We start from the raw sequence: 19260 nt of genomic DNA on the forward strand, positions 1-19260 counted from the left end.
AGCGGTCATGTTTTTCATTTGCCCCACGTTCCGTAACTCCTCGTTCTTACTTTTTTCTTCTAGATTATTAGTTTTCACTAACCAACAAAATTAGGCTTTAATTCTATACAGTATAATTTTGGCAGGAGATTGGAGCATGTAAGATTAGACTATATATTAATATATGTAGTTTTTAACACGTATTAATTTATAAAGTGTTTGGTTATTACATTTTTGTTTGCCACACGTGCCGTAAATCCTCGTTTATACAACCATGTGCTTACTTTTTTTTCTTTCACTAACCTAAAAAAATTAGGGCTTTAGTCCTGTATACAATTTTGGCAGGATATAGGAGCATATTAAAGTAGACTAACGGATGTAGTTTTTAAAATGAATTTAAATTCTTTGATTTTTACTTTTCTTTTTGCTTATATGGTTTACGTTTTTCAGTCTTTTCATAAATATATTTTTTTCATAAATATTGTAAAGCCAAAAAAATATTGAAGAAAAAAAAATCTAAAACGTTGACAACAAATAAGAATTAAAATTAAAAACCGGTAAATGGAAATGAACTTTCCTAGTTAATGAAGAAACAAATTTATGAGAAATAAAAAAACCAATAACTCTTATAAAACTCAGCTCATTCAATACCTTGATTAGCTCTTTTGCCGCTGTATTATTCGAACTCATCATTATCAAGAAAACTTATAGTTAATTTCTACTTAATTTACTTTCTTTGTTCGCTTTATTTTTGAACTGTTTTCTGGTTAGTTTCTACTTAATTTACTTGTCGATACAAATTATATTTGGTTGGTTTAAAATTTGCATCGACAAGTGTGGTTAACGCACCCAAATATAATTTACACTACACATGTACTTATTTACTAATTGTCAACTGCTTTTAAACTAATTTTACGAGCATTGGCGATATTTAAAACGGACATACTGCTATGTTAGTAGGATTTTACAAAGATGAATAATTTATAATAGTAGAGATCATAAACCACTTCAATTGTAATGGTCATCAAATGGTGTTACCGTGTTAATATAATCGGTAACCCTCTTTTAAATATTTCCCTTGCGTACCGCAAAGCAAAAAAAAAATGAAAGGCATGAAATTTTTAAATGGATAGGTTGCTAGATTTAGAGTCATTTTTTGCCATATATTAAGTATTTTAATTCACTATATTTAATAGATAGACATGTGTTTGGTCAACACCCTATCATATCATTTTGTCGCGTTTCCTGAAAGCTACACTTGTGAAGGAATTTGAGTTCTTCCCCCTTTTCTACGCTATCTATATATGAAAAATATAAATACTTCACTTAATGCTAGTTGGCTATGTTTGTTCATTTGAGAGAAGGAACCAAACTAGGTTCGTGATTTCCTTTATTTACAATAATAATCATTTGTTTTAATGCTAATTGCTTTCATTATTAGCTAGTTTCTGTTCATCTATTAAATATACTTGGGACATTAATTAAATTTTTCGAATCAGCTATTCTCGTGGGGAAAAACTTTCAATATACTGTATACTGTACGTAAATTAATGGATTTATTTTCAGAAAATGGGGAGTATTAAATTCTTTCTTTTTTATTATTTTTTGCTATTCTTTTCAAAGTGTTAGCGCAGATGTTAAAATATACAGACAAAACAAAATTAATTGAGATAAAAGTGCCGCCATCGGATTTAAATTAGAGTCTAATAGTTATCAAAACAAACTTAACTACAAACTACATTCTAAAAAAAAAAGATTGTCTTTTATAGAATATCGTTTTTGATCATAAGCTAGAAAAGACCAAGATAAAGTAATTATCGAAGCGAAAAAATACAAAGAAAATTCGTTTTCACCGTTGCTCGTGTCAACCAACTGTGAGTGACATTGACGAGAGCAACACCAACGGACGGATACATAATGATGGCCGTTTTGTTGGTTTTTACAAAATATCTTCCTCGGACATGACATTGCTCAAATTAAAAGACAAAACAGTTCAAAACCACGAGTCTAAAAAAAAATAACATTAAGACAAACAGTTTATTGCCCACGTGTCCAAAATAAGATTAAGGTTAGTGATCTGAAAATTTGTAGACACAAAAGAAAAAACCCGCAAGAAAACTAAATGGGCTTAATAAAGCCCATTTACAAAACAACAAGAAGACGACACACCTTTTCTTTTTTCTCGTCGCCGTCGGACCTCCGTCGCATGGATTTCTCCTCCTTCCTCCCACTCACCATCCATTTATCGTATTTAAGTCGGCCGAGAAGGAAAAAAAACTGAGCTTTCGTTGCAATACAAACTTCTTCAACGCTTGTTCATGCGTTTCAAAGCTGAGATTTTTATGGGAAGTGTACGAAGTAAGCGTTTCCACGGGAATGCCCACAAGGTGTTCGCGATAATGCCTGAGAGAAGCGTTTTATCTAGAGAGTCCCCTTTCGGGCGGGTGTGGGTGAGGCTAATGACGAGCAGCAAGCGTGTTCAAGATAGGAGCAGGGAGAAGCGTGTCCGAGAGCTCGAAGTAGCGACGGAGAAATGGAAGATAGCTAACAAATTGATGTTCTTGATGGAGCTGCTGAGGAGTGAGCCGGAGATGATCATGAAGGTCAGGCTGTTGGAGCAGTACAGGCGTCAGATCAACTTGCCTAAACCGCATAAGATGAGCGATTTCATCAGAAAGTCTCCGAAGTTGTTTGAACTGTACAAGGATGAGAGGGGAGTGTTGTGGTGTGGAATGACGAAGGAAGGGGAGGACTTGTTGGACGAGCATGATGGGTTGGTCGAGGAGAATGGGGACAAGGCGGCGGAACATGTGACTAGGTGTTTGATGATGTCTGTTGATAAGAAGCTTCGGTTGGATAAGATTGCTCATTTCAGGAGAGATTTTGGGTTGCCTCTTGATTTCAGGGTCAGCTGGGTGCACAAGTTTCCTGATCTTTTTAAAGTTGTCAAGGTTGAGGATGGTGAGGAGTATCTTGAGCTTGTTTCATGGAATCCAGCTTGGGCTATCACAGAGCTGGAGAAAAAGACTATAGGTTTAACAGAGGAGAGTGATCACAAGCCGGGTCTGCTTTCACTGCCTTTCCCTATGAAGTTTCCTCCTTCGTACAAGAAAATGTACCGGTACAGAGGGAAGATTGAGCATTTCCAGAAACGAACTTACTTGTCTCCTTATGCTGATGCAATTGGACTCGAAGCTGGTTCGAAGGAATTCGATAAACGGGCGATCGCGGTTATGCACGAGCTGCTTAGTTTTACGCTCGAGAAGAGACTGGTGACGGATCATCTGACCCATTTCAGGAGAGAGTTTGTGATGCCGCAGAAGCTGATGAGGATATTCTTGAAGCATTGTGGTATCTTCTACGTCTCTGAGAGAGGGAAGAGGTTCAGTGTGTTCTTGACAGAAGGTTACGAAGGGCCGGAGCTGATTGAGAAGTGCCCTTTGATACTTTGGAAAGAGAAGTTGCTGAGGTTTACTGGTTACAGAGGAAGAAAGAGAGTTATTCAAACTTATAGTGATACATTGGAAATGGAAGAGACAGAGTTGCTCTATAGTAGTAGTTCAGGAGATGACGATGATGATATGATATCGGATGGTGATGGTGATGATGATGATGAGATGGACATTGATGAAGTGAATGATGCATATGGGGAGAATTAGCAAAGTCTAGAAATCATTTTTGAGCAAGAAAAGTTTTAGTTTCATTCATTTGTGACTTTTGCCAAACCGAACATCTCTCCGCAGGCATGTTGTTATTCTTAAATTCTTGTGTCTCCAAACAGAAAAAAAAAAAAGGAGAAAAAATAGAAAGAAAACAAATAAATAAGAAAATAACCAAAGAGTTGATTCAACATGTCTGAAAAAAAAAACAGTAATCAATCTTTGTGGCTCAGCCAGGCAAGCCAATCGTCTCCATCCATGCCTTCAATTTCTTTAAACTCCATACTGTAAAATAAATATCATACGTTCGAATTGTTAGGTTAGATAGACAGATAACCAACCGGTTACCACAAAATTCTGAAATTAAAAATATGAAGAGCACTGAAGAAAATGAGTTACTCCCCTAACAAGCAAGCTATTTAATAATTGCATGCAATGATATAACACAACAATATATAATTTTCGGACACTAACATATAATCATTGGACCAAAAAGAAAACAAAAGGGACAGCTTGAGATCATGCAATAAACAGATGTGGATCCTTGTCATTCCACAAGTTTCACTTCTCTCTTCTTCATATTTTTCTAATTAATTAGTCCCATTTAATAATCAGAAAAATATTAGTTAAAAAAAAAATTCTTGTTTTTGTGTTCTGCCGCAACTCAAATCACAGCACCGATAAAAATGTTTTCAGCTAAATATATTGAATAATAAATAAAAAAGAAAATAATTTTACCAGGACAAAGGAGGATTGTGAGGGGAGGAGTAATGAGTAGAGAGATCATACGGATGAAACAGTTCTTCATCTGTTGGATTCAACCACGAAGGAAACTCCATGACGTCACTGAACTTCGGGAAGACGTCATCCTCGACCACCACGGCTTGTTCCTCCTCCGACTTTGTCATCTCCGTCTCCGCCGTCTTCATCATGAGCTCTGACCACCAAGCTGACGTCCCCACGTTGTTCTCCGGTTCCATCACCTGCTTCTTGGGAAGTGGAGGTGAAGGGGAGGAGGAGTAGATATGAAGATTCGTCGTCGGAAACATCGCTGAGGATGATGAAGATGAGTTTGACGACGACGAGGATGATGATGACGACGGCGAGGAGGTTTGGATGAAGTCGTTGAAGTCATGGTAATTGAGGTTTAACCCTAAAGGTTGGTTAGGGAGGAGGAAACTGAGTTGTGGATTCAACCAAGAAAATGGATCCGGAGGTGGAGGAGGAGGCGGTGGAGAAAGAAGATTCTGCGGTGGAGGAGGAGGCGGTGGAATCTTGGCGGCTTGTCTCATGGAAGCGCGATGTTGTTTTAAGGCGGTGACGATTTCGCGGCGAGCTTCGGCCATATTAAGGAGACGTTCTTGGTAAGGACGGCTTGTGTGGAGTCGTCTTCTCACTTGTTTCTTGTGCGTCTGCGTTTGCGTTTTGCCGCCGTTGTTGCTATCTGTGGTTGTAGTCATGGTGGTGGAAGAACCAAGTTGTGGCTTCACGAGAGATTGGATCTAAGTAGCAGATTCTCGCTTGTGTGATCTGACCATCAAAAATAATTATGATTTTTTTTTTCACACTGAGAAGATACTGATATTATTAGGACATGCTTCTTCTTTTGGATTGTTTTTTTTTTTCTTTCTTTCTGAAAGGATTGTTTGAGTAGTTGTGGTTGTTGATGATGAGATCAGACAAATGACTCCGGAAAGAAAACAGATAAGAGGAGAGGTGGTGTTGAAGGAAAAGCAAAGGCTCGTGGGTGGTGATATAAATACTCTGCTCTAGCCCAATATTGTAGACAACTCTTTTATCTTTGTTTATTTTCTGTTCAGAAAGAAATGAACATTTTTATCTTTTTTTAGTTTCTGCATGTGTGTGGGTTTTCCTTTCTTATTTTGGCAAAAAAAAAATTCATTAAACTTTGCCGTAAATGGCTATCTTTGGATGGTTGGCACTTGGCAGTAATTGACCAAAGTGCCCACTAACTCGACAAAACTGAATAACTGATAATGAAAACTGGGGGTTTCTTTTTGTTGTGTGAAGCAACTCTCAAGTAATTGACCGAAGTGTCCACCAACTCAACAAATCTGAATGGAAAATAAATCCTTTTGTTGTGTGAAGCAATATGTTTTAATTTATAAACATTCTAAAATTGTTGAAAATACCATCTTTAGGATAACTTGTATGTTGGTAACTATATTCTTTTAATAAGCATTATCAGACGACTTCCAACAAGACAAAGAGTTTGTTTTCGGCTGATTTTAAATAGACAAAGAAAATGAGGTTAATTAACAATTTGGAAGATTGAGAACAGGAGATTGACTAAAAAATGGGAAAATCAAATAAGATAGAGATCAGAAAGGGGGAGGGTATTTTGGGGAATAACGGAAGAGAATCCATATGACACTAGTCCTCTCTGTTAAAAGCTTTTGTCTGAAGTACAGTGGGGCCTCATCTACATGAAGATCAACAAATGCGTCACTTAAAAACTGCTGCTTTTTTCCTTTTTTTTCAAATCTACTCATAGGATGCAAATGTTCTACCGTTCTCTTTTGATATATTCTATTCACTGACAAGAGAATCAGGTAAGTTTTTTTTATTGCTCGAATAGTTCAATTTGCTTTCAAACTAGCTCGAGGATGGTAAAAAAAGGTAGCCAATTATCTTTCCCATTCTATTATTGCACGTAGAATTCGAATTGTAGTAATAGCTAGTTATGTATTTCACAAAAAGTAGCACTTTACAGATTTAGATTAATAGATTATGACATCACCAGACTATGATAGAAGGAGAGAGGTATGGTGAAAATGTGTTTGCATGCAACAGTGGGGATGCATACGCAGACAGTCCAAATTCGAGGCTTCTTTCAAATTCAGCTATCCCTCTTCTCTCTCCCCTTTCATTGTCAATAAACTCAATACTTATATAAATTTCCAATTTTAGTTTCATACACTAACTCGTTACAAAAAAAAAAAAAAAGTTTCATACACTAACTATTCAAGTGGTAAATATCGAGCGAGAAAATGCAAGTCTCTTATTGATCAAGGATTCAAGATTAAAAATTGGTTTCTCTTTCTTGATTAGAGAGTCTGTCTCACTCTAAACTAGGTTTACTCTTTATTAAGTTTATGGTCTAACCCTGAGTGAATTATAACAGTGTAACTAGACCTTGACCCGCCCGACCGGGCGGGTATTATTTTATGTTTTTAGTTTTTTTATTATACTAAATGATATATTTATAATATTTAGATATAAATTTAGATTAGAAATTAATATTTATAGTTATAATAAAAATTAAGACTAAATGTTTAACAAAACATTTTGATATAAATTTTAAATTTTCTAGTTAAAATAATATAGAGATTGGTCAATAATTTTTTTCAATTCCAAAATCTTAACATTCTTTAAAAAAATATAAATGAATAAAATATAATTTTGCGCTGTTGTTGTTTATGTCTATAGCTTGACCTGTGGCCGTATAAATATTTGTTTTTCACTAAATTTTTTCTTTGTACTACTGATAATATATATATATATATATATATATATATATATGTATTTGTAAATTATATGTATTATATTAATGTTAATATAACATTTTAAACAACAATTTATTTATTACTTAGATATGGAAAAAATATAAAGATAATTTATTATTCACCAAATTTTAGAAGTTAGCGTAATTATAGGATAAGTTTCGGTGTTTTATAGGTATATTAAATATCTGAGAGTGATTATAGGTTAGAACTTATTGTCAGCAAAGATATTTTGTTTAGATATTAAATTTATTTTGGCTAAAGAAAAAAATTAATAATCATCTATTAGTATAGGTGATTTATCTCTATCATTGATTAAGTCACTAAAAATAAAATAAACAACTTCCTTCTTTGTGAAGATGTTGTTTCCGATTTTTAAAGAAAAATCAGAGTGAAAAAAACATGCATTTAATAATCTGAAAAGATAAGATTTTTTTTAGGAATGTTAATTAATAGGTTCAGTAGCATGAAAGTGTAATTAACATTGAAAACTCAGGGACATTTTCTAAATGTACTTCTCTTTTAATAATAGAGATGAATTTCAAAACCGTGTAGTGAATTAATTCATCTTTACATTTCAAAATTAATACATATGGTTGAAAAGTACATATGGGCAACGGGCCACCGATGAAGTCAAATAAAAGAATTGCGGCTTAAAGAAATAAGTGTGGATCATCTTCTACAATATCTCCTAGTCTATATTTGAGAAGTGATTTGCCACATGTCTTTTCTACAATCGTTTTCACAAAAAAAATTGTGACGTGGCTATTAAGATTGATGACATGTCATATGGTTAAATATGACATGGACAATTACATTTAATGCTAATATATATTTTTGGAAATCTTTTTAGAATATGGCAATAACTCATATATTACATTTAATATTGATTTATATTTTTGGTAAACTTTGTAGAATATGGTAATAACTCATAAATCATCACTAAAATAAATATATTCAAATATAACATTTTGAATTTCGAAATATTATATAATCTTACTTTTATAATTATAAAATTTTTATTATCTAAAATTTTCTGAATTTAAAAAAAAATCGTAATATCATTAGTTTCTTTTAGATATCTACAAATTATATAAATATTATTTAGTTTTAATTTTTGATAACTATACAATTTTATATGATTTTTAGTAATTTTGTACAAGTTCATTTAATACATTTAACCAAATGAAATAAATAATTTTTTATCTAAGATTTTAACTTTATATATGTAAATATATATTCTTAAATATAATTTAAAATAAAAAATGTTTTCTCTTAATTTTGTGTCTAACTAATGATATTTATATTAATTATTGGCCAAAATAATAAAATGTATAATATTAATAAATTACATTTTAAAATATAAAATTTAACTTTTAAAAATTCATCACTACACATGGTGTAGAAAAACACCTAGATTAATAATTGTGACTTGACTACTAAAATTGATGACATGTCTTATATATTAATATGACATGGACAATTATATTTAATGTTAATTTATATTTTTGATAATTTTTAAAAATATAGTAATAACTCATATATTATATTTATTATCGATTTATATTTTTGGACTTTTTAAAAATATGGTAATAACTCATAAATCATCATTAAAATAATTATATTCAATTATGGCATTTCAAATTTCGAAATATCGTTTAAACTAAAAATATTTCAAACATTTATACATATTTTTAGAAATTAAAAAAATTAAATCATAAGATCAAATTAAATCGTAAAATCATTATTTTCTTATATATATCTACAGATTTTATAAATATTGTTTGGCTTTAATTTTTGACAGTTATGCAATTTTACATATTTATTTAATATAATTAATTAAAATAAAATATATAAAAAATCTACCTAAGATTATAATTTTAAACTAGATTCTGACCCGCTCGACCGAGCGGGTGTCAATTTTCATTTCTTTATTTTTTTTGTACTAAATGTTACACATGATTTGCAATGTGTATACTAATATAATATTTTGAGAAATAACAGTGTGTTTAATTACATTGATTAATTCTTTTCTGCGTCTACTGTAAATCCTATGAGCGATATTTATTGGACATCATATAAACAATTCCAAAATTTGTATAATTAGATTTATGTATAAATTATCTGAACTAAAATTAATAAAAATAGATAAATATGACTTAGTATGGTATTAAAAATTGATATATTTGTTGTAACATCTGTAAGAAAATAAAAATATTGTAGGAAATTTATTCCATAGAATATCCAATTTGTATAGTTATATCCATAGTTTCAAAATAGAGAAGGTATATGTACTGTAAAAATATTATCATGTTAGGAAAGATCGTAACTGTTTTGGCCGATTGTACATGTCAACTTAATTGATTTATGAGTATGATATTTAATTTTTTATTGTTTCTTGGTTAACTTTTTAAATACTATTGTTATACTAAAGATTATAAAGATACTGAATATATGGATTTAAACTTTGGTAGCAAGATTTTCAAAAAGTATAGTTTTTTGAAAAATTAAATTGCTAAATAGCTAATAACGTGATCTAAATTTGTAATAATTATTTATTTTGCATAAGTGATTTAAAATTTAACAGATTAAATAATTGTTTAATATGACATTTCAAAACACAATAATTTATAGTTTATATTGAATAATTTTTATTTTGTCTTGTAAACCATCATTGATATCATTCATACTATTTAGAATATGACCCGTATATCCGCAAAAATGTATTTTCTTATGGGTCAAACTTTTATGATAATGTATAATAACATTGTTGTATATGTTATTTAAAATAAATGGTGCTGTATATTTTATATTTTCAACATTTATCATACTGGACTTACATAGAAGTATTATTTATATGAAAATCTATGTAAGATTATAAATTTATATATTATATAAATGATTTTTTATCTGACATTTATTTGTTAGTTATTATAAATGATAAAAATGTAAGTACATAAATCTAAAAACAATATTGTTCATTAACTATTTAAAGCTAGGTTTATTAATTATTCTTACCATATATTTTTAGTTAGAATTCGATTTTGGAAATGCACTAATTAAATATAAAAGACAAAGAATCATAAAAGGAAAATTAATTAATAACTTCAGTGGCATACCATTGTAAATAATTGTGAAAACTAAGGGGTAATTTATATTTGTACTCCTGTTTTAATAGATTAGATATATACATGCATATTCTTAAATATAATTCAAAATAAACAAAATTGTTTTGTCTTAATTTTAATGTTCAGTTAAATCAAATTTATATTAAAATATTGATAAGAAAAAGAAAATTTATAATATTAATAAAAAATTAAATATAATTTAAATTTATCTATTAAAAAATATTTTAAAATTCTTTTACTGCACATGGTGCAGGAAAACACCTAGTTGATATACATATCAATAGTTTTAAAACAGGAACATGACTTATTAATATAAGTGTGGTCTAATTATTTTAATATAATTATTAAAGTCTTTTATTAATTATTAAAAAAATATTACAAAAATAAAAACACAAATATAATTAAAAAATAAATATAAAAACTAAAATTTTAGAATAAATATAAAAAGTAAATATGCCTGCTCTTTAAAAGGCGGGTCAAAATCTAGTTTATATTGTTAAAACATAGACTGATTGAGAGAGGTGTGGCAAAGTTTTAACCAAATTCTTTTTTTTTTGTTGGTCAACATTTTTTTAACCAAATTCTTTTCTCCTTTTTTCCGCTTTGGCAGTATTAATTTTTCCAGGCAACAACAAGTATGGAAAGTAATTTCTATATTACAATAATGTTTACTATTCATATTTGCAATCATAATCCACTTTATTTATTTATATATACAAATCGGAATTAATTCTCCGATTTTTAAGTTTGTTTTAAATTGTTATTTATAATTTTGATGTAAGTTTTTCAAACTGATCATTATACATTTGCACCTTATTCGAAGTAATAAAATCGGAAAATTCTTAACACCCTATATAATAACATACTCGAATTTGATTCGGCTACTCAAAATCTGAATACATTTAATAGCAAATGGTTAGATCAAAATTTTAGATCATTCTCCTTGTATGCAGATTAGGTATGTATAAGAGAAAGAAAGAGTCAATGGTATTGGTAATATTGGGACAAAGAAATAATCAACGGTAGACCAAAGAGAAAAAAAGTGTCGTAGTTGGTAAACACGTAAACTTAAGATAGTCAATAATAACTGCTTCGGATGTAGGTATTGGATATAAACCTCTACCTCTCAGTCTCCTATTCATTTAATTAATTGAGTTTTGTCCCGGCGAATATAGACGATTTGATCTTGCGGTAACTAAATAATTAGATCGCAGAACTGTAGCTTTAATTCAAAAAACGAATTTTTGAGTTGTAAATTTGTAATCTGACATATATATATATATATATATATACCGAGGCGATAACTTAGCTATTGAACAAAAATTTGACTTATAGAAATTTATGGCTTTCTGAAGAATAACAGATGGATCTAAACATCATTATAATATTTCACTTCTACTATTTTATACCTTTAAAAAACATATAAGGTGTAAGAATATTAGGAGTTCAACGTGCATGAACTATATAGCACGTGGATATTTACTAAGTGCAACCAAAATTGTGCCTCAGACCCCGATTATTATAAATTTATTTAAAGCTCCAAAATTTAAAATAATTTCTAATCTAATAGCTTAGACTTATTTTAAAAATCTTTTCTACTGATGTTTGACTAACTCACTTTCTGAATTTTTTTTTTTTTTAGTTTTATATAATATAGTTATAGCATTTATCGTGATAAACTTATTCTTTTACAGTTTTAGATTTATATATTTGATAAAAATAATATCTAATTTTTTAAAAATTGTTTCTGTTATAATTGTAAATAAATTTATTTTTAAAACTTGTTTTTCACTTTTAAAATCCTTCATACGACAATGCGTGCAACTACATTACCTTCTTCTCATTCGACTACAGTATCTTGCTGCGCATGAAGTTTGAGTTTTAGGGAAGAGGTAAAACTTATTTTTCCACATGTGGTAATATTATATTGTGATACATTTTATTAGATATTGACGATCATGTAGAAATTAATCATATACTATATAAAAAATATCGAGTCAATTACAGAAAAAAATATTATCATCTTAATAGTAATAGTACAATCTTAGGATAACATCTATCAAGATATTCTCAGGATAAAGAATAATAGGACTCTGGGTCCTCATGGGTTTCCTCCTGATTTTTTCAGAGCTGCTTGGTCGATTTTAGAAAAGGAATTTACGGAAGCTACTTTCCATTTTTTTTGATCATCCTTCATGCCGACTTCTCTAAATTCCTAGTCATTGGTTCTTCTACATAAGAAACCATCGGTTCCGAAAAGATATATGAGCATACATACATTATGGGTTTTCTGTTTTTTTTTTTCCTTTGGTCCCCAATGGTAAATTACTTATACACTATATATGTTTTCAAAATATCTTGCCGTGGGATATTAAAAAGGACGAAGGATACCCCGCTAAAAAGAAAGAAAACAAGATAAAATGCAGATATAGACGAGGGATATGAATAAGTGGATAAAGATGCAAATGATTTTGGTTTTAGTTTTGTTGAGAGGCCACCATTTCATCCAATCAGAGCCTCTTCTAATGGATCCCGTTCACACCAATACAGAAGTGAACATTATTATTTTGGTTGTCACAAATCTGGATTTGCATTTAAATATCTAAGAAAATTCAGTTTTGCTAAACACATAAGCATGCATTTGTGCGTAGTTGCCAACTTGCTATGTAAATACAGAAACAAAATAAAGTTAGACACCACGTTTTACTAATCTATTTAATGTGAAAGTGTGATGTCATATCGACCGTTCCCTCTTCCCTGAATCAAACTTATTAAGAATTCATAATTTAATTCGAAAATGACATTTGATAAACGTCAAATTGATAGTGTATATAGGACCATTCGTTCTAATGTCACAACAGTTTCCGCCAAAATCTATATGAACTGTTCGTTCATTGTATTTGTTGGTGTCACATATGTTTGATATGTGAGCTTCATAGTATGGAATACAAAAACCTACATGCTCCTTTCATTGCTTAGTTCTATGGAGAAAATTTGTTCGCATCGGAGAACATATTCCCCGTAATATATATAAATATATATTTATTTGTTTCCTGGCTATTTGATCTAGACAAGAATCGAGCTCGTGATATGCTTAATTGAAGAACTTGTATTCACAAAACGGCCACACGCACACACACGCTCATCTCAGCTCTGATATCTAGCCTGAATAGAATCGAATTCTCCAACTACTCGTAAATGAGGTTCAGTTTGTTTCTTGTTTTATCTCTTATGTTGTTAAATATTGTCACCATCCTCTTATTTAATCTCAAACCGACATACAACTTAAAGGAACAGAGATATTACACTGGTTTAATTAAATCGTATTAAACAAAAGCTATACGCGATTGATTACGACTGTAATCTTCATATTCCAATAGTAAGGGTTAAACGTGTTGTTAGTTCCTAGTACGAATTCATAGAGATGATCAGTAATCCTATTACTTAGGAGATGATCCTATAGAAACGTTTATTTTATTATTCTATCTAAACCCTTTGCAATGTGTTCAATCAAATATATATAAACAACATGTTGCTAAAAGACCTAAAGAATATAGATGATCTCCAATAAAATGGACATTTGATATGATCTCAAGAAAAACGGAAGAGTGCGTTTTCCCTCAATGGAAAGGTGGTGATGAGAACTGATGGTGACGCATCTTAATAATCAGAACGGCAATCGTACAAGTTGATGGTGTAAGAGAGAGTAAGGTTCTGATGACAAGTGGTATTCCACGTGTGCCGACGATCAAGGAACCAATAAGAGCGAAACTGCCACGTGAGATCTACACGTCCTGCCAACAGTCAAAGCTTTCTGTTTTCTTCCACTATTTCTTCTTTCTCCCTCTTTCTTTTGATAAAGAAAAAATAATTGTAATTATTGAAAAATTAGTAGTTTAGTTGATAAAGTTGAGTTTCACTTCAGGTCGAGAGAACTCGAGAGAACCAGAAAGAGAAAGTAGATCTCTTTTTTGTCTCCGGCGTACGGCCGGCGCGTGAGCGAGCGTGCCGTCACCGGAAACACCATCCTTCCGTCTAATTCCTTTTCCTGCTTCCCCGTCGTCTATTCACATAGATCGCCTTGTCCGAATTCTGGTCCGGACTCACCTATCGTCGGTTGTCTCTTGGAGCGAACCGTCGGTTGCGAGGGTTCTGCGTTTTGGAGTAAGGACGCGGTTGTGTGAAGGGCTTGGTGTTGGGAAGGTAGCCGTCAGTTTCAATAATTTTCGGGAGGCGGAGGCTTAGATAGCTCCGCCGACGCCGGTTCTTGCTTCCGGGAAAAGGAGGCTTCCTCAGATCCTTTGTCGCCGGCGTTTGTTCCTGGGGGGTGAAGGCTTGTTTAGCTTTGCGTCGCCGGTTCTAGTTAGTTTCCTTATCGTTTTGTTGTAGGGTTTGTGGTCTGATTATATATCGGTTCTAGTTCGTGGTTTTTGGCTTTGGGGTTTGCGTTTTGGTCTCTGTGGACAAAGCGTTGAAGTTAAGAGGTGGTTCCTGTGTCTTGAGAGTGGTTCGTGGATTGTCTGTCTAGGGTTTGAAGCTTTGCGTAGTCGGATTAGATCTCGAGTTTCGATGGAGATCTCCGACATGATGACAGTACGGTGATGAACAAAGATGGATTCGGTGGAGGCTTCTCTGAATTGGAGTTCCGAAGGATTGAGTGTACCTGTGGTGATGGTACGGTGGTGTTTAGTGACGGTGACGGTCTGGTGGAGGCAGGAGCAGAGCGTGTCGAGCTGACGGAGATGGTTCTCCCATGTGGCTAGCTTCCTGGACGCGTGGACCGGTCACTATTGCTAGGGTTTTCTTTGAGTGGGCCGATGGACCGTAGTAGCAGTTTTTTTGGTTGGTATATTGGACTTTTGGGTTTTGTCCCTGTATTTGTAGTTTTTGGACCTTGGTCTTTACTGGGCTTGGCCCGATTTATAATCTAAAACTTGACGGAAAAAAAAAAAGTTGATAAAGTATTAGCGTTACTGTGACTATGATGACCCTGAATTATATACAAAGACTGCCTGATCTGCGACTGCCATCATCTCGAGCTCGATCATCTTTATCCTTGACTTTGACTCCGATCACTCGGGCTTCCACGAACTGGGCCTACTTGGACTTTGATTTTGACTCAACAGTCTCTTGTAATACCAGGCTTTTTTGGGCTGAATTTATGTTAATACAGTTCGTATTTTTCTATTTGGGCTGGGTTTATAGTGGAACACCCAACACAAACAATAATGCATGTTTTTTTTGTGTGCGTGGGCGGCAGCAGCAAAAAGCAACTACGAAAAGGAAAAAGAGGTTGACAAGTTTTATTTAAAGAAAGCATTTTAATGAAAAACTAAAAAAAAAATAACATGAGAGATTGGGTTTCTTCACATCGTTGTTCCAACATGGACAAGGACATTGGCCACATAGATTCCATACTTATCGGACGCTAATTAATATTCCAACTAACTGAATTAACTAATACACGTCATTACGTCGTTAGAGGGGAAGGGCAAATATGTAATAAAGCAGCTCGAGGCATATTCCGGTCGGTCAATATGAAGAGGTGGAGGTGGTGGATTTGCGATTGCATTACTTACTATTAATTATAGAAACCCAATTCTCTCTCTCTCTCTCTCTCTCTCAAATTGCAAGGTTGAAACCGATCTGATCCAAGGAACCGCATCGAAGAAGAAGAAGATGTTTAACGGGATGATGGATCCTGAGATGATTCGTCTCGCTCAAGATCAGATGAGTCGTATGACCCCTGCTGATTTCGCCAGAATCCAACAACAGGTCCTTCTTTCTTCCTTTTTCCAATTCTTTGATCCTGATGCTTTAATTCAAAGCGTATTCCTGTGTCCGAATACAATGCACGCTTATTAGGACATAAAGTTAGTTTGTACTTTTTGTTAGGACAGGCATAAGTAGTGTACTTTGTATGTGTTCAAAAAACAAAACAAAGACAGAAGCTAGAAAGAACTGAATACGGCCTTGACAATAATTAAAAAAAGGAAAAGAAAAAGAAAAGAAGAGTTTATTTTGATGTATTTAGTTTTAGTTCTTCAAGGTGATATTCACTCTGTTTTTTTTATTAGGACCTAAAGTTTGTTTGTACTTTCTGTTAGGACAGGCATAAGTAGTGTACTTTGCATGTGTTCAAAAAAAAACAAAACAAAGACAGAAACTAGAAAGTACTGAATACGGTCTTGACAATAATAAGAGAAAAGAGTTTATTTGATGTATTTAGTTTTAGTTCTTCAAGTTGATATTCACTCTGTTTTTTTCTTTTTTTTTTTTTGGTATAATGAGGCTTTATTGTGAATTGTAAATAACAGATGATGTCGAATCCGGATTTGATGAAGATGGCAACGGAGAGTATGCAGAACATGAGGCCTGAAGATTTGAAACAAGCGGCTGAACAGCTCAAGCACACTCGTCCTGAGGATATGGCTCAGATCGGCGAGAAGATGGCCAATGCTTCCCCTGAAGAGATTGCTGCTATGCGTTCCCAAGCTGATGCTCACTTCACTTATCAGATCAACGCTGCTCAGATGCTCAAAAAACAGGGGAATGAGCTTCATAGCGGAGGAAATTTCAGTGATGCTGCAGAGAAATATCTGCGTGTAAAAGAACTACTTAATATTTTGAGTTTCTTTTGTTTATCAACAAAGAGTCTTTATATCTGTACTACTATATATAACAGGCGAAGAACAATCTGAAGGACATTCCATCCTCTAAAGGTGGAGCACTCTTGCTGGCTTGTTCCCTCAATCTCATGTCATGTTATTTGAGGACCAATCAGTATCAAGAGTGCATCAAGGAAGGTTCAGAGGTATGTATATGATACCACCCTTTTGTTTATCTTCCTTTATTTTCTTAACATTCAGCAGATATGCTAACATTGAGTCTAGGAAAAAAGAGCGATCTATTTTAGCTTCGTTTTTGGTTCATGTTCTTCTGATGAATTCAGGTTCTGGCATATGATGCAACAAATGTCAAAGCCCTTTACAGAAGGGGTCAAGCTTACAGAGATCTTGGCCTCTTTCAAGTGAGTTCTTCTGTTTCTTTCTTTATGGAAGTTTCTTGTGAGATTCCTTGTCAGTATATGTTTGCTCATTTGAGTTTCTAAAAAAATATAAGGATGCCGTCTCCGATCTAAGCAAGGCCCATGAAGTTTCCCCTGAAGATGAGACCATTGCCGATGTGCTAAGGTATGCACTTTAAAAAATAGTTATTTCATGCTTATTTCTAAATTTTATGTATAAGCGCATGACTTATCTTTATCTTTATGCATAAAAATAAATAACGAAAAAAATAAATATGACATAATAATCTTTGTCTTTATGCAGAGATGTTAAGGAAAAAAGGGCGGTTGAGGGACCTGGCAAGGCATCAGCAAGAGGAGGTATAATCTTTTCTCTTATGAAGTGTTCGAAATAATTTTCAGTGTATTTTCTCTCAGACCAGACGTTTCTTAGCCTCTGCATCAGTCAATGAAAGTTGTTACCTTTTGTTTGGTTACTAGGTGTGGTGATTGAAGAGATAACTGAAGAGAACAATGTTACTTGTGGAGAAAGCAAAAAACCGATTAAAGAGGTTACCGAGACCCAACGAGAAAGCAACGGTGGTGGTGGTCTAAAGACCGATCTTGATGGATTGCAAGCTCTCAGAGACGACCCCGAAGCAATCAGGTTTCAACACCGTTCCCAAACTACTGTCTAAGATATATTTTGTCTCCCTAAATCATTCACTCCTTTGCCTTCTCCTGCAGAACGTTCCAGAACTTCATATCAAAAACCGATCCCGACACACTCGCTGCTCTGAGCGGAGGAGGAGACATGTCGCCAGACATGTTCAAAACCGCCTCCAGCATGATAGGCAAAATGTCACCCGAAGAGATTCAGAAAATGGTCCAAACAGCCTCATCTTTCAAAGGAGACAACAACCCTGGAGAAAACGGGTTTGCACCAACACCAGACATGCTTAAACTTGCGTCCGATATGATGAGTAAGATGTCGCCAGAAGAGCGGGAGAGGATGTTTAACATGGCGTCGTCTATGAAAGCAAACGCTCCTCCACCAGTTTCGACGTCGTACAGCGATGCGCAAGGGTCTGAACCACCACGGGTTGTAGGAGAGTCTAGTTCCACCTTCGTGGCTCCAAGAAGCAGTATGCCTTCTGCTCCTCCACCACCTGGTGACTTGCAGGAACAGATGAGAAACCAAATGAAAGATCCAGCGATGCGACAGGTTCTCTGGTTTATAATACTATATATATTTTACATGAATGTGATTGTAGAAGATGTGTTCATTTATTGTGAATGCATTTTTACTGGTAGATGTTCACGTCAATGATAAAGAACATGAATCCGGAGATGATGGCAAGCATGAGTGAACAGTTTGGAATGAAGATGACACAAGAAGATGCTGCAAAAGCTCAGGAAGCCATGGCTTCTCTTTCTCCTGAAGCTTTGGAGAAAATGGTAAAGGAAAAAAAAGAATGTTATATATATATATATATAATAAAGTGTCATGTGACAATTAATTCGTATTGTTGTGTTGGTGCAGATGAGATGGGCGGATAGGGCACAAACGGGGATAGAGAAAGCGAAGAAAGCAAAGAAGTGGTTGCTAGGGAAAGGAGGGTTGATCTTTGCGATATGCATGCTCCTTTTAGCAATCATCCTTCATCGTCTGGGCTATATTGGAAGGTAGAAAAAAAGAAAAAAGTAACAATACTTGAACCACTACGTCAAGATCATCAGTCTTTTGGTTTTCGGGGTTCGTAGTTTGCAACACTGTAACATGGACTCTTCTCTCTCTCGGCTTTGTAACCCACCCACGCCACCTTTTTGTCTAGATTTCTTTCCATCATGTTTTTTTTCTTATGACTTTATAATGTTAAAAAAGAAAAGAATACGTTAAACTCTTATTAAGATGGAACTAATCAAAACCGTTACCTCTGAATCTAAAGGTCTTTAGCAAGAAA

The 19260-nt window shown here is 33.4% G+C and overlaps 3 protein-coding genes across 3 annotated transcripts; 2 read left to right on the forward strand and 1 right to left on the reverse strand.

Moving 5' to 3' along the window:
• The first annotated feature begins 1843 nt into the window (after nt 1–1843).
• Nucleotides 1844–3741, forward strand: LOC108835065 (protein WHAT'S THIS FACTOR 1 homolog, chloroplastic). Its single transcript, XM_018608369.2, has one exon. The coding sequence runs from the start codon at nt 2298–2300 to the stop codon at nt 3636–3638; it is 1341 nt and encodes a 446-aa protein (XP_018463871.1). The 5' UTR covers nt 1844–2297; the 3' UTR covers nt 3639–3741.
• Nucleotides 3655–5429, reverse strand: LOC108835066 (uncharacterized). Its single transcript, XM_018608370.2, has 2 exons — nt 4377–5429; nt 3655–3923 (listed from the first exon to the last, which is right to left on the reverse strand). Exons 1-2 carry the CDS (start codon nt 5096–5098, stop codon nt 3854–3856), a joined length of 792 nt encoding a protein of 263 aa, XP_018463872.1. The 5' UTR covers nt 5099–5429; the 3' UTR covers nt 3655–3853.
• Nucleotides 5430–15792: 10363 nt separating this feature from the next.
• Nucleotides 15793–19238, forward strand: LOC108817113 (outer envelope protein 61). Its single transcript, XM_018589719.2, has 10 exons — nt 15793–16065; nt 16608–16895; nt 16976–17104; nt 17243–17320; nt 17413–17483; nt 17622–17677; nt 17798–17963; nt 18044–18521; nt 18611–18754; nt 18840–19238. Exons 1-10 carry the CDS (start codon nt 15970–15972, stop codon nt 18984–18986), a joined length of 1653 nt encoding a protein of 550 aa, XP_018445221.1. The 5' UTR covers nt 15793–15969; the 3' UTR covers nt 18987–19238.
• The last annotated feature ends 22 nt before the right edge of the window (nt 19239–19260 follow it).

This window comes from Raphanus sativus, chromosome 7 (assembly GCF_000801105.2).
Source record: "Raphanus sativus cultivar WK10039 chromosome 7, ASM80110v3, whole genome shotgun sequence".
In the NCBI taxonomy this organism is placed as follows: Eukaryota; Viridiplantae; Streptophyta; class Magnoliopsida; order Brassicales; family Brassicaceae; genus Raphanus; species Raphanus sativus.

Coding starts and splice junctions, on each gene's coding strand:
- LOC108835065 (XM_018608369.2), top strand. CDS start 2,298: ATGCGTTTCAAAGCTGAGATTTTTATGGGAAGTGTACGAAGTAAGCGT.
- LOC108835066 (XM_018608370.2), bottom strand. CDS start 5,098: ATGACTACAACCACAGATAGCAACAACGGCGGCAAAACGCAAACGCAG. Junction 3,924..4,376: donor CACAATCCTCCTTTGTCCTG/GTAAAATTATTT, acceptor TTTATTTTACAG/TATGGAGTTTAAAGAAATTG.
- LOC108817113 (XM_018589719.2), top strand. CDS start 15,970: ATGTTTAACGGGATGATGGATCCTGAGATGATTCGTCTCGCTCAAGAT. Junction 17,678..17,797: donor CAAGGCATCAGCAAGAGGAG/GTATAATCTTTT, acceptor TTTGGTTACTAG/GTGTGGTGATTGAAGAGATA. Junction 17,964..18,043: donor GACGACCCCGAAGCAATCAG/GTTTCAACACCG, acceptor CTTCTCCTGCAG/AACGTTCCAGAACTTCATAT.